Here is a 14,560-nt window from a genome sequence, read left to right on the forward strand (position 1 = left end):
AACCGGCTAAGTGCGAGTCGGACTCGCGCACGGAGGGTTCCGCACCATCAACAAAAAATAGAGCAAAACAAGCAAAAAAACGGTCACCCATCCAAGTACTGTACCCGCCCGACGTTGCTTAACTTCGGTCAAAAATCACGTTTGTTGTATGGGGGCCCCACTTAAATCTTTATTTTATTCTGTTTTTAGTATTTGTTGTTATAGCGGCAACAGAAATACATCATCTGTGAAAATTTCAACTGTCTAGCTATCACGGTTCGTGAGATACAGCCTGGTGACAGACGGACGGACGGACGGACAGCGGAGTCTTAGTAATAGGGTCCCGTTTTTACCCTTTGGGTACGGAACCCTAAAAATTTAGCGAACTCTTTAACGACACGAACAGTTTGGTGCAACCGACACATAGACAGCGCATAATGAAGCGATTACAAGCAGTACGAAGACACCACACACAGGTCCAATTTTACTTGTTACGATTTGAGCTGCCCAGCGTTTCTCAGAAGCTTGTAAAACAAGCGGATGTCACTTTTTGACAGCTATTGTTAGAAAGGGACTTCCACTTGTATTGCAAGTTTCAAGCTTTTGAGAAACGGGCCCCAGGACCCCTATAGCTAATATTTTTAATTTACTCGAGTACCTACTGGTCGTATTTGTGGGCGCAACTGAAATAAGCGTCTTAGGGCCACTTGCACCATTAACTAACCCGGGGTTAACCGGTTAAACCATGGAGTTAACATGGTTACCAGTACAATTTGACACTGGATTAAGGATTTAACCGGTTAACCCCAGGTTAGTGGACTGGTGCAAGTGGCGCCTAGCGTTATGACCAGTGATCGTTAATTTTCCAGCAATTTTGGTGCAGCATTGTTGGTTAAAAGCATCTGTATGCCCTACTCTAGGTGGAATGCATAATTAGGGTTAATAACAGTAATATTAACCTTAACCAATCCTCTCCCTAGAAAAAAATTTAAGAAAATCCTTTATTTTTACTATGCTGCACCAAAATTGCTGGAAAATTAACGATCATTGGTTATGACAGGGTTGCTAATACCAATAACTTGTGGATACTCCGCTAAACTAGAAATACGAAGTGGAAGGTCTTCGGCCTCCTATACAAGTTCAAATTTCAGCACGAACTGTCTTGTGCGAGAAACATATTGATTTTCCTTTTTTAGGGTTCCGTAGCCAAATGGCAAAAAACGGAACCCTTATAGATTCGTCATGTCTGTCTGTCTGTCCGTCTGTCTGTCCGTCCGTATGTCACAGCCACTTTTCTCCGAAACTATAAGAACTATACTGTTGAAACTTGGTAAGTAGATGTATTCTATGAACCGCATTAAGATTTTCACACAAAAATAGAAAAAAAAAAAAAATTTTTGGGGTTCCCCATACTTCGAACTGAAACTTTAATTTTTTTTTTTTCATCAAACCCATACGTGTGGGGTATCTATGGATAGGTCTTCAAAAATGATATTGAGGTTTCTAATATCATTTTTTTCTAAACTGAATAGTATCCGCGAGAGACACTTCCAAAGTGGTAAAATGTGTGTCCCCCCCCCCTGTAACTTCTAAAATAAGAGAATGATAAAACTAAAAAAAATATATGATGTACATTACCATGTAAACTTCCACCGAAAATTGGTTTGAACGAGATCTAGTAAGTAGTTTTTTTTTAATACGTCATAAATCGCTTAAATACGGAACCCTTCATGGGCGAGTCCGACTCGCACTTGGCCGCTTTTTTTAATTGTAGGACATACGGTTTATATCTATACGATTGTTGCAGGTCACAGCGCGGCGGCGCACGCGCACGCCAGCGCCGGCGCCAGCGCTTCCAACAAACGACACAAGCAAAAGTTAGTACTACAGCTAACCTAGCTTACAACTTTGGAAATTTGGGTGTCCGTACCGTACTCAACTTCCTCAGGAACATTTTGCTTTTAGAACATATTTGACGATCCTTGATAGCTTCCCTCTATCCGTTTTGTTACTTCACGACGTTTCTTCGCAGTAAAATAATGAAAAAGGAGTGTGAAATTTTAATATGTTAGACGATCGAAATCACCAATAAAACCAACTTATCTTTATCCAATTCAATGTATCAAAAATGCTTTAATATATCTTCTTTGGAGTTACTTAGGAATTAAATGAACAAATCTTACTTAATACCTGCTAATTTACCACTAACTGAATTGCTGTAAAATACGCAATTAAAAAATAAATACTCTAATGTATCACTGTTACCGTTCCAGGAAGAGCTACAGTACGATGGCGCCCGCGTCGGCGTCCCTGTCCGCGGCGCACGCGCAGCACACGGTCGCGCCCGCCGCCAGCCGCTCCTCGTCGCCCACGCAAGTGTACGTGCACACACACTTGCAGCTGCTTCTTAGCCATAGACTAGGAATCCTCTAGACTGAGCATAGTAACGCTACCCCCTCTGCCACTTATACGGTAGTTTTACTCCATCTTCGAGTCAATCCCGTGTCGTGATTGGTCCGTGTCTTTGAACGGACCAATCACGGCACGGGATTCGCTCACCTCGTCCCCCCGCACCCCCGTATTTTTGGCAGCATCGGTTTCATGAAATAATTGCTCTAAACTCAGTCTAGAGGATTCCTAGTCTATGTTCTTAGCTTACAACACTAAAACCCACCATATACTAGGAATCCTCAGTCCTCTAGACGGAGTTTAGAGCAATTATTTCATGAAACCGATGCTGCCAAAAATACTGGGGTGCGGGGGACGAGGTGAGCGAGTCCCGTGCCGTGATTGGTCCGTTCAAAGACACGGACGTCACACAAAGACACTGACTCGAAAATGGAGTAAAACTACCGTAAGCAGTTGTGACAGAGGGGGTAGCGCTACTATGCTCAGTCTAGAGGATGTCTTGTCTGTGACACCCACACTCTTTAGGCTTAGTATATACTTGCGTTTAGTAGCAATTACATGTATGAACTCTCACTAAACATAAATCAATGTGTAAGCAGGGCCTAACCATCGGTGGTCATACTCATACCGTACCTACAGGTACTCGTTCTCAGTGAACATAGGTCCAACGCTATGGCGTTACTTTCATTAGTGAAACAGAACATAATGCTCATGTAGCCAATCCAAATATTATACTTATACCAACGAGATGGACTGTGGAAAGCGTAGATACATGAGTTTCCAATGCGTGCGTATCACACGCCACAGTGGCCTGTCGCATTTATTAATGTTCATAAAGGTGGTTCTATCTGTCCAGTATCTTGGTCTAATGTGTATTGTGTCTCGCATTTTGCTTAATGAGAGAGTGAGACACAATGACATTGGACAAAGAAATTGGACAGGTGGAATACCACCCTAATACAAGTAACATTCGAATTTAAAATCAATGGCGTAGGAAATAACATTCCAGTGTTATAAACCTAGTGAAAAAAAAAAAACAAATATAACTTTGCTTCAAATGTCTGTACAAGCTGAGACTTTTTTAAATTAACTTTGTGGCTTGTTTCAGAATGAACAATGTTGTGAATAGCGTAGCGATCGAGGAGCCTATGGAGGAGGAATGGACCTACGACCCCAATGAGCCGCGCTACTGCATCTGCAACCAGGTCTCCTATGGGGACATGGTCGCCTGCGATAATCAAGACGTAAGCCTACAACATTACTACTTTCTAGCCTCGTTCCTTGCTTTTAAACCCACTGCTTTAGCATATTGACTGAACACGACAGGTGTTCATTTTGTATTGGAAATGGGGTGCTTCGCACAGAGAATGTTAACTGACTCCCATGTGATCAATAGTCCCAATGTAATTAAGTTTTAAGGGGCCTACCGCTGTTGTTATCTAAAAGACAGAAAAGCAATAATTTTACGTCAACACTAGTTGACTTTTCTGGAACTACACAACATTTTCCAGCATATGTATATATGTTGTCGAAAGTCTGTAAGACCAAAGCGAAGTAATTTACAGTAAAACTTAAACTAAAATTCAGAAGCGATTCTTCGTTACCTAGAAAGAATAAAGGTGCCAGACATTTCTATGGGCGACCCTTTTCGCGAGTATATTTTCACCGCCTTTTTCTACTGGCAAGTAGGTTTGCCAGACTATAATATTAGTAAGACAGGGCACTTTCCAATAGCCTGACAATTGATTTGTTTCAGTGTCCCTATGAATGGTTCCACTACCCATGTGTGGGCATCACTGCTCCGCCGAAGGGCAAGTGGTACTGCCCGCAATGCCAAACCAATATGCGACGCAACAGAGCACACCGCAAGAACTAAATAAACATTATACAAATATTCCATGCTTTGATTGTATTTGTGTCTGTAATCACGGTTACATCCAATAAATGTTCACTATTAATAATCTTAATTTTATTTATTTAACCAACTTACATTTACTGTCACAGGCACGTCACAGGTCACAGTACAAAAATATAAACATAAATAGCATTTTGTTAAATTATTATCCAAACTGTATAATTAAAATAGTATCCAAGACTGTCTCAAATCAACTTTATGTTCAACTTATAAATAAATACGAAATATAAGTGGGTTCTCTCGTGCGCCTATTTCACAATATTATACATATATGTTTTTCCTGTTACAAAATAAGTTTTACAATGTTACACACAAATTAGAAAACAGATTCATGAGAAAACTTACAAACTTGTTTCATACGTAGTAGTTGGCAGCACTGCATTACTGTCATGTCTTAAGCGCCTACTACACGATTAGAAACAAGGTTCGATGAAGGTCCGTCTAGATGGGATGATCAAACAAAAATTGGCGTGAATGTCACCATTCTGGCATCCACGCGTAAACAATGTATAGCTGTAACAGCTTAAAATCTCCTTCAATTTCTAGTGGCGTCCAAACCGTCTGATTAAATTGACAATTTAATCAGATTGGGCGAAAAATTGTGCCATCTGGACTGCCCTTTAATGTGAACTTCTTAAAGTACTGACAGACGGGCGTACCGGACCATAACGTGGTCCATACGGGTATACCGGACTGCGACCGTGATTTGCTTGTATGTTAGTCCTATAAAATGTGCCCTTAAAATTAACATTCAGAATGTTGCAAGTTCCAGTATTTTTTTTATGTAAGTAACAGAACATGTACTCAAAACTCTTTCTTATCACTATAGAAATATGGTTGAAATTGTTAATGTATACAACTTATATTTCTTTGCTTTGAAGTCTATATTGACATTTGACGTCGTTTTCTTTTCTATAGTTTTGGGTTACGAACGGGCGGCATTCTTTCTAGCAATTTCGTGTGAGATATTTCAAGAAGCAATTATTGATTACAATAAACTGTATTAAGGACCTGTCCCGGTAACCTTCAGTGAAAAAATAAGTTTGAGGTCATCATTCCAGAATGTCAGCGAAAATAACCGAGGTAAGCGCATGTTTTCTTATAAACAAACGTTTATCTTCATTGTTCCCACTATATAAAAACAAAACTAAAGAATAAGATAAAATAAAAACTTTATAAATCGCAAAATAAACTGACTAAACATTTTCATTGTTTTACTCATGTTTTTTACTAGTTGAAGAGCGACGTCGAAGAGCTAAATGATTTGCTGAAGCTTGCAAAACGCAAAAAAGTACAAGATGTATTGTCGCTCGAGATCCGGAAACTGGAAACTGAGTTGATCAGCTTGAAAGATAAAGAAGAGAGCCAGAAGGCCGCTGCGGCAGCTGCTGAATCTGGTCCGACCACTTCTAACGCACTGGCTGGTTCACAAAAACGTTATCAGATTAAATTAAATGGATATGGTAAGTAAATAATTTCTAGTACTTAATTTTTGTAGCTGCTTAACAACTTCATGTCATTATTAAACCTTAGTTAAATCACTAATGTGCATGATTAAAAAAAAAGTAGTTAGGTACCTACATTTTTTTACAAATATGTATACAGGTTTTAACATTATTCTTGGTGTAGAGGGGCAATTAAAAATTGTACCTTCAGATACTTCATAGACAGAGGTGTGTGTTTCAGGGCTAAGATAATAAGAGAAACCTCCAACCTACAACCTTATTGGTTACCTCTAGTTTGAGGTTAATATTTGTAAAAGAGATATCCAAAGTTATCAGTGTGGATTAGCATTAGCGCTGTGCTTGTCTAATTTATTCTTAAATTCATTAGTTGGGTCCACCCAGCGACCATACGCTTGAGGCAATTTCCTCGTGCGCATGCTTGCTGTGTGTGGACCTGGCTATTGATACTTTGGGCTGATATTATGTCCTCGGGGAGTTTGTTCGAAGCTTTAACCACTCTGTTGCTTATAAAGTATCTATGAGGATTATTGTAGGACTTGCAAGACACCACCTTATACAGATGACCTACTACGGTCTCAATCTCAATATTAACTTCATCAGGTTTGTGTTAAGGTAGAAATAGTGACGTAATTTACCTACACAGGTTCAGGTAAAGTGACACCACTTTGAATATACTTTAATGTAATAAATGACAACATCTAGTTAAACTACTTTTATTTTTGGCTTCCAGGTTGGGACCAGTCTGAAAAGTATATCAAAGTATTTGTAACGTTGAAAAATGTTCAGCATGTCCCGAAAGAGCAGGTGTACTGCAAACTGACAGAGCACTCCATGGAGCTGCACGTGGACAACCTGGAGAACAAGGACTATGTGCTGGTGATCAACAAGCTGCTGGAACCTATTGTCGTGGAAGACAGCCATTGGAAACAGAAAACAGGTTTGTAATGAAATAAATTAAATTGGAGCATTGATTTGTGGGATAAATGTACTGGTGCTCGAAGCGGTTCCAGTACATGTCATCTTGAAACTTAAGTCATTGTCAATAGAGGTGAGCACTAGTATCTTTACCTTACTGAGAATGATTTAAGAAAAATCTGGATGTTTTCCAATCAAAAATCATTTTTAACATGAGACACACTATTGTTCTGTCTCATTTTTAAGTTTCGATCACTCATTTCACTTTTGGCCTCAGACAAACTACATTGCACTGAGTGAATTACTGGTATCCAAAATTAGGGATATTTGGATGAGGGTTTGTAAGTGCATATCTGTTTTGTGGTAATTTTCAAATGTTAACATTTGATTGATGACCACAGCTACTGAATAATATGCAGAGCAACTGATCTGAATTAATAAATGTGTGTTGGTAGCGTAGCAGTAATGTCTGCAACTTGTAAGCCAAAGGTTGCAGGTTTGAACCCTGGCCAATACCTAGTACCAATGAGTTTTCTAGATTTCTGTATGTTAAACAAGTACACTGGCAAACTCTTGGGATTAGATTACTCAACAGTGCCCAGGTTCTCTTAGGGGGCTGTGCCTAAAGCCAGGTAGGAAGATGATGATGGTCTTAACTAATGAATGTTCTATTTTATTTTAGACATGGTGGTGATCTTCCTTGCGAAGGCTCAACCAAACGTAAAATGGTCACACATGACCAGCCTCGAGAAGAAAGCTGATGACCAACACAAGAACCGCTTCAAGACTGATGAAATGATGGACAAGAAGGACCCACAGGAATCCATCATGAGCTTGATGAAAAACATGTAAGTTCATCTAATACCTAATCATTGATTTGTCTGGTTGTGCTTACGAATAAAAAAATCTGTTCTAATAATGATACCTACTTTTCACTTGCTCGTAAAAGGTTATTACGCACACAGGCACACCCTATGTGTGTGTGTGTGTGTGTGTGTGTGTGTGTGGTTATTACACATAGGCGATGTGGTTCGTAAATCCTAAATTTCGGCCTAGCGTTGTAAATAATATACATCCGAAATTAGGCAGAAGATTTATTTTAATCCTGTGAAGAAGTGTAAAATCTAAAGGGGCCCACTGATTAACAGTCCGCCGGACGGTATCGGCCTGTCAGTTACAACAAAAAGTTGACAGTTCCGAACAACTGACAGGCCGATACCGTCCGGCGGACTGTTAATCAGTGGGCCCCTTAAGACAGAATTAATGAATCTTTGGTAAAGATTATTATTAATTATTAACTTTCCCATAGGTACTCAAATCCTTCTATCTGGTTTGCAATTCATGATTTTTATTGTTTTAGGTACGAAACTGGCGATGATGAAATGAAGAGAATGATTTCAAAAGCTTGGTATGAAGGACAACAGAAGAAAAAGACAGGTATAGACTCAATGGAACTGTAGATCTCCAAGCATTATGATCGTTTTAAAATTTCTATTTAATTTTAAGGTTAATTAATAAAATCAATAAATAATCATTTCTAGATAATCTGCTTTTTTGTTTGAGATTATCACCAGCACTAACCTTAATTCTCATTTCTCAGTCAGGGAATAGCTAAGGATATAAGTACTTAAATAAAAAAAATATTATTTAATAACGGACAATATATTATATTTTCTCTACATAATATGTTTGCATACATCAATTCACAACTATGTATCTCTAAGAACTACATACATTTAGCCATACTATCCTCTACTACTACTAAATATATTCTTGAGTTGTGATTCAATCCACTTTGATGAGATGCTGAGGCGCCGGCCACCAAGATACTCTGAAATCATCCACATAATTATTATTTTCAGATTTTTTTTACAATTAGAAGCTTCTTCAAACAAACGTCCCCATTTTCCTCCTAGATTACGTTACATAAATATTTTTTTTTACAATTTAATGTAAGTATATTAACTGCAGCTGTCTATTACAAGACTTACTAAAACCTTTTTAATTTTGCATTTACTAATGCATTTTAGAAAGTCAAACGTGATGATATCAAAATTTTACCGTTTGAAATCATTGATATAGTATAAAGAACTGGATACCCAATCAGCCGCCAAAAATGGCCCCACAAAAGTGATGTCAAAACAGATCATGCATTACTTTTTCGTTTAGTCTTGTTTGAAACGCTCAAATGTGAAGTTGTCAACAATTACGAAATGTGCCGTTAAAATATGTAAAAATAACAATGATAAAACAAGGAAAAAGGATGGAATGTATTTCTTTCGGTTAGTTCTTTGGATAGCATTACATAATTTATGTAATCTGGTGGTAATTTTATGGTTTTGAATAAATTAATTTGTTAGTACCAAAGAAGGGATGTCAAGGAACAAAATTCTATTGAGTCGATGTGAGGTCAATATTTTTTTATATTTTTATATGGAATTCATAAGAAATAATATTATGTTTAAATTGAAGATTTCCAAGAAAACCTATGCGACGTGCAAAGTGGACTGCTATTTAATTATAGCAAGAGATAGGGGTGATGCAGTTTTAAACAAGGCAAAACGGCACTTGTGTGTTTGGCCCATTTCCCTGTTTCCGACATATACACCACCAATAAGGGCTTATATCGACTAACTGTAAATGCTAAACCTGTCGGAACACAATGACAACCACAGGATTTTCTTTTATAAAGTATAGGTAGACTTTATAAAAAAAATCCAATCAGTATCTAAATGTCCCCGTGCACCCGTGCTATGAGTAAATGTAGATCTTAAATACACAGTTATTTAATAAGTAGAATTTATTTCAAGGAAATTAGTATTTAAAGACGAATACTTACGAATTAAAAATTTAATTTTTTGAATTTGAACCACGAATTAATTTTATTTGAGCTCCCGATTAAATTAAATTTGTTTTATTTATTACTTCAATTTTAATATTTTTCTGTACAGTAATACATATTAAAGTGTACCAAAGTGACTCCATTCGTTCATTATCATTATTCTCGTTTGACGTTGTTTGACGTAAATACGTTACGTTTAGTGCCATCGGACTAAATTTTTTAACAGTGTTGGTACTTATGTTTGCAAATTTGACACTTAATGCTTACGACATTAAGCTCTTTTCTGTACGAAACATTTATCTTGACTCAAAATTTACGTAAGCGTTTTTATCATCAATGCAAATGGTGCAAAACGTCATTGGGATCCACATTTCTTGACGTTTTTGTTCTGCTTTGTGTGTCTATTTCTTTTATATTAAGTCAGTGTTTGAAATTCGTTTTCTTACCTGGTTTTCTTTTCGACGCTCCCATTGTTCAACTGAATCAGCAGCCCACAAATGTAAAGTCCTTGCAGTGTGTAGATAATGTACTGCCAATTCATCATAGTTGTCTCATTCTCGGTTTGGGCGGGATTCATAAACATGCCCTGGAATTCTCGCTTTCTGGCAAACTCTGTCTCGAAGCTATTTCGAGATTCAGCTTCCATATGTCGGCTTGCAAGGTTGTCTTTATCAAGAGCCATTTGAGTGTTCTTCCGCGAGTCTCGCTGAAAGGTGAAAATGAGCCTGCTTTCGAGCGAGTCGCGTTTGTCGAGACGTTCAATCGCACGATCAGATCCACGCCTTGTTTCTTCTGATCGGCGATCCAGCGTGAGTGTTCTAAAATCTCGGTTCAAACGGCTTTCCATAGACTTCTGACGTCCCATTGATCGAATGTCTCTTTCTAGGCTACGAGTAGCTCTTCGGTTATTAGCTCGTTCATCTTCTGTTCGAGATACAATATTTCGAACCATGCGGCGGCTTTCAAGTGTCCTTTCTTGGATGCGAGCATTCCTGTTATTATTTTGACTATCCCGACGGGAATCAGTGACACGGTCAAGTGAACGAAATTGCCTTTCAATACCCTGAGTGTCACGACGATGAGTAGCTCTTTCAATTGCTCGTACATTTTCAATATTTCGACCATCTCGACGGCCATTATCAGTTCGTTCAGTCCTAAATACAAGGACTCCATTACTTCGAGCATCTGCTCGAATGTCAGCGCTTCGGGTATTTCTTAGGTCTCCTTCAGTGCGCTCAGATCTGAATCGTATTCCAACTTCACGAGCATCTCGTCGACTTTCGTCCATGCGCTCAGACCTGAATGAACGTGCTCCAAGAATGCGGGCATCACGTCGGTTTCCGTCAGTGCGTTCTCTCCTTAATGCTCGCAGTTCAAAATTAGTATGTCGACGACTTTCGTCAGTTCGTTCGTCTCTGAATAGTTGGGAAATAACATTTCGAGCATCTCGTCGGCTTTGCTCAGTCCTGAATGATCGGTTTCCAATGCTGCGTGCTTCTCTCCGACTTTCTTCAGCGCGTTCTCTCCGTGAGGCTCGGACTTCAATAGTGCGATCATCATGACGACTTTCGTCAGTTCGCTCACTCCTGATTTCAGAGCGTTCAGTTCTGGATGATCGTGGTCCAACAGAGCGAGAATCTCGCTGGCTTCTAACAGCGCGTTCATTTCTGAAAGCTCGGACCTCAATATTTCGAGCGTCCTGCCTGCTCTCGTCAAATCGCTCAGTTCTAAAAGCGCGAATTTCAACGTTACGAGCTTTTTGTCCGTCTTCGTCAACGCGTTCAGGTCTGATATTTTGGGATCGAACATTGCGATCAAGTCGTCGATTTTCCTGTGATCGCTCCCTTGTCATTATTCGAGCCATTCGGTGTTCACTCGGCTGTTCTCGATCGTAAACGCAGGTTTCTACAGGCAACGTAGGTTTGGCATTTAACTCAAATACACGGAAATCCCTTGCGGCATTTCGGATGGCCTTTCGTGTTTCCGCTGCACGAATATTCTTATGAATACTTTGTCGAGGTTCTGTTTCAATATTACGATTGTCAATTCGGTTTTCTAAAACTCGCTTTGAAAATTCTCCTCTGGAGTCCTTTCGATATTCTGCGCTTCGTTCTAGTGACGCTGCCATGCTTCGAGCATTTCTTCGGTTTTCTGCAGTGATTTCACGCTTAAATATCCTGGACCCACTAAGATCCTTTTGGATAACACGATCATCGACGGCTCGTACTGCTCTCGCCGGTCTAGCTTCATTTTCGGTATCTCGGGCTTCTCTTCGAGTGTCGGCAGATTGGCCTCGTTGAGCGTTTCTGCGATTTTCTGAGATACGATCATCTAGAACTCTGCGGCTGGCAGAATCTCGGATATTTCTTCGTTCAAATGTTAGTCGGATTTGAGAATCACGCTGCCTTTGTTCGATGACGAATCGCGACCCCTCATTGGCACTAGCTCGATTTACCCTGTCGCCCGAGGTTGACAAGCTTCTTATTTCCCTGTTGGAACGTCGGTTAAGAATTTCACGGTCCGCACTGCGGTCCTGTTGAATTCTGGACACAGAACGCCGTGTGTCCATCTTTTGAACAGCCTCTCTCGCAATACGACGTTCTATCAGATTGCTTGCTCCATTATCTCTCGCTCGGGTGGTATCAGAACGTACCTCTGGATGTTCTCGAACTCGTTGCATGTCTGCATTGATTCTATTTTCTCGGGTATCTCGTCGAGATGCCACTGAAGCCCTTTCATTAAAGCGCTTGTTATCGCTTCTTTGAGAACGGTTTTCATCTACAGACAATCTGCTGTTCTCTCGGCGGCCAGAGACGCGAGCTTGGTGGGATTCCTGCGCTGTTGAAAGGCGCTCACGTCGGATGACTTGCTTCTGTTCGCCACGGTGACTGGAAACGGCACGTGTTTTACGAATTTCGCGGCGCAGGGCAGCGTCGTTATCGATGCGATCGCTAGAAAGCCTCTTCAACGTAAACCTCTCCCTTTCCACGGTATCAGCAAGCCGCCTGTCTGAAGATGAAGCGATGCGAATAGTTTCTTCCTTCACTTCATTACGGCGGAGCTTCCGAATATCGTCCCTCTGGTTTAGGTGGCGATCTTCCAAGGCAGGTTTGTTAAAGCGGTAAGTTCCATGAAAGTCGAGTTCCGGGTCGCGCACCGATGTCCGATAGTCACAGCGTTCCTGCCTTCCATTAACGAGGCCGCGCTCAGTGTACGAAGCAATCGGCTGGAATACTGCGACAAAGGCAAGAAGCAGGAGACACCCGTTATGCATAGTCACAGTAGCCCTTTTTGTATGGATTTCTGCCTTCGTGATGTAGTAGAAGTGCTCCTTTGACGGTCGTCTTCTAACTGAATGTGGTAGAGCTGCTACCTCCTTTTATATTGCTGGAAAGCAGTCGCAAGCGTGAATTTCGATTAAGCGCTACAATGCATTCAATTTTCATGGGCCGCCCACGGGATACGACAGTGCTAAAACGTGTGGTTCGAACAATCTTGCTCCTCTTCTAGCTGCAATCCTATAGTCATTCATGAATCCTTTGGGTCGGTATCGGTACCTACATACCGTTAAAGACTAAAATTAATTTGTTTTCGAATCTCCGACTAACAAAGCACGTTTTAGAATTACTCTTTGTCGGAATAAGATCTCGATTGGTATGTAAGTAGGCAGGTTTAAATGGAATCTATACATCCTTAATACTTTTACCTTTGGGTGTCAAGCACGCGGAACGCGGATGGTTGTAGGGAATCGTTGACTACATACTACATGTAATCCATGCGGATGCCGTGATACAAACCTACATGAGATTTTTTTATTCTTCAGCTAAATACTTAAGACGAAATTGGAGGACCCGCGCGAAATCGCTTTTTCATACAAGCGTAGTCCTCATTTTCCTCTCTGGATATTAACATTATTGAAAATATTTTTACAGAATTAGTTATAGGTATATCAACCACAGCTAAGCCCCTGCGTTTGATTTTTTCGAAATTTTTAATTATCATAAAAGAGTTTAGGAACATAAAAATTTGTATCAAATCTGTTTTTCGCTCTTAATTTTTACAATAATCAAAAAATCTAAACGTATGGGCATGGCTATGGTAAATATATAAAATATACATCAAATTATGTAAAAATATTTTCCATAATGTCAATATCCAGAGAGGAATGTAGGAGAATAATAGGGACTACATTTGTATGGAGAAGCGGCCGTCCCATTTCCTCTTAAATACATAGAAAACGTCCATAACTCAGGATACCTCTATACCTATTCCTGTGTGAACGCAGACAAAAATGCTCTTACGAAGATTTGAATCCGGGATCTCCTGCCTCGTAAATTTGAAAACAACCAAGTATCAAGAAAATACGAGTCGCGCTCTCGCGCTACAACCCCTTGCATGTTATCGCCGGCCACAGCTGCGCGGGAAAATTTGTCGCCGCGCGTAAAATAATTATCTGATTGAACCCTCTCAAGCAATAAATGGAACTCTATAAATTGAAATCCTGTGACGTCAATGCGGCCATATTGCGTCGTAAGTACTAACAAAGTATGTGCGAAATAAATAATAAATCTCCATAGTAGGGTACGAGTAAAATGCATTTTCGCTTAGGGACCGGCCTGGTATCGGCCCCTTCGAGGGTTTTGGAAGGGGTAAGTATTTCGTAAGGCTTTGCTTACCAAAGCCGTTGCTAACTAAAACCCTTTCATTTGGCTTTTTAAGCTGATACCCGTTCCTTAAGCTGATACCCGTTCCTTAAGCGCTAACCTCTTGAAGGGGTATGTACTATGTAACGTATCGATTGTAAATTTATTTATTTATTCGTTTACACAAAAGTTATGTACAACTTTTTTGCTATGGACAAAGCTCCACAAAACTAAAATTTGTTTGAATGGAGTCTCACTATAACGCTTGTGCCATTTTCAACTTTCTCTTCATAAAAATATAATCAAATATTGCTTATATATATTTATGTTAGTGAAGAACTGGGTGTCTAGCGCGTTTACACCACAGAAAGATGTCATAATTTTATTGTTT

At 39.8% G+C, this 14,560-nt stretch overlaps 3 protein-coding genes across 3 annotated transcripts in view; 2 read left to right on the plus strand and 1 right to left on the minus strand.

The window, feature by feature from the left end:
• LOC134654074 (inhibitor of growth protein 3) overlaps window positions 1-4,347 on the plus strand; it is a 10,290-nt gene extending 5,943 nt beyond the window's left edge. The window contains exons 8-11 of the mRNA XM_063509488.1: window positions 1,787-1,856; window positions 2,253-2,357; window positions 3,497-3,632; window positions 4,145-4,347. Of these exons, the coding sequence (XP_063365558.1) occupies window positions 1,787-1,856; window positions 2,253-2,357; window positions 3,497-3,632; window positions 4,145-4,264 (431 nt within the window). The 3' untranslated portion in view covers window positions 4,265-4,347. The remainder of the gene's footprint in view (window positions 1-1,786; window positions 1,857-2,252; window positions 2,358-3,496; window positions 3,633-4,144) is intronic.
• The window catches only part of LOC134654096 (calcyclin-binding protein), a 27,465-nt gene extending 19,236 nt beyond the window's left edge, over window positions 1-8,229 (plus strand). Inside the window, exons 2-6 of the mRNA XM_063509520.1 lie at window positions 5,350-5,386; window positions 5,538-5,766; window positions 6,500-6,706; window positions 7,367-7,532; window positions 8,045-8,229. Coding sequence (XP_063365590.1) covers window positions 5,366-5,386; window positions 5,538-5,766; window positions 6,500-6,706; window positions 7,367-7,532; window positions 8,045-8,144 — 723 coding nt within the window. The 5' untranslated portion in view covers window positions 5,350-5,365 and the 3' untranslated portion in view covers window positions 8,145-8,229. The remainder of the gene's footprint in view (window positions 1-5,349; window positions 5,387-5,537; window positions 5,767-6,499; window positions 6,707-7,366; window positions 7,533-8,044) is intronic.
• A 177-nt stretch (window positions 8,230-8,406) lies between these two features.
• Window positions 8,407-13,048, minus strand: LOC134654343 (eukaryotic translation initiation factor 3 subunit A-like). The gene is made up of 2 exons (XM_063509807.1): window positions 9,973-13,048; window positions 8,407-8,515 (listed from the first exon to the last, which is right to left on the minus strand). Exons 1-2 carry the CDS (start codon window positions 12,798-12,800, stop codon window positions 8,470-8,472), a joined length of 2,874 nt encoding a protein of 957 aa, XP_063365877.1. The 5' UTR covers window positions 12,801-13,048; the 3' UTR covers window positions 8,407-8,469.
• Window positions 13,049-14,560: the final 1,512 nt, after the last annotated feature.

Source organism: Cydia amplana, chromosome 14 (genome assembly GCF_948474715.1).
Source record: "Cydia amplana chromosome 14, ilCydAmpl1.1, whole genome shotgun sequence".
NCBI classification, from domain to species: domain Eukaryota; kingdom Metazoa; phylum Arthropoda; class Insecta; order Lepidoptera; family Tortricidae; genus Cydia; species Cydia amplana.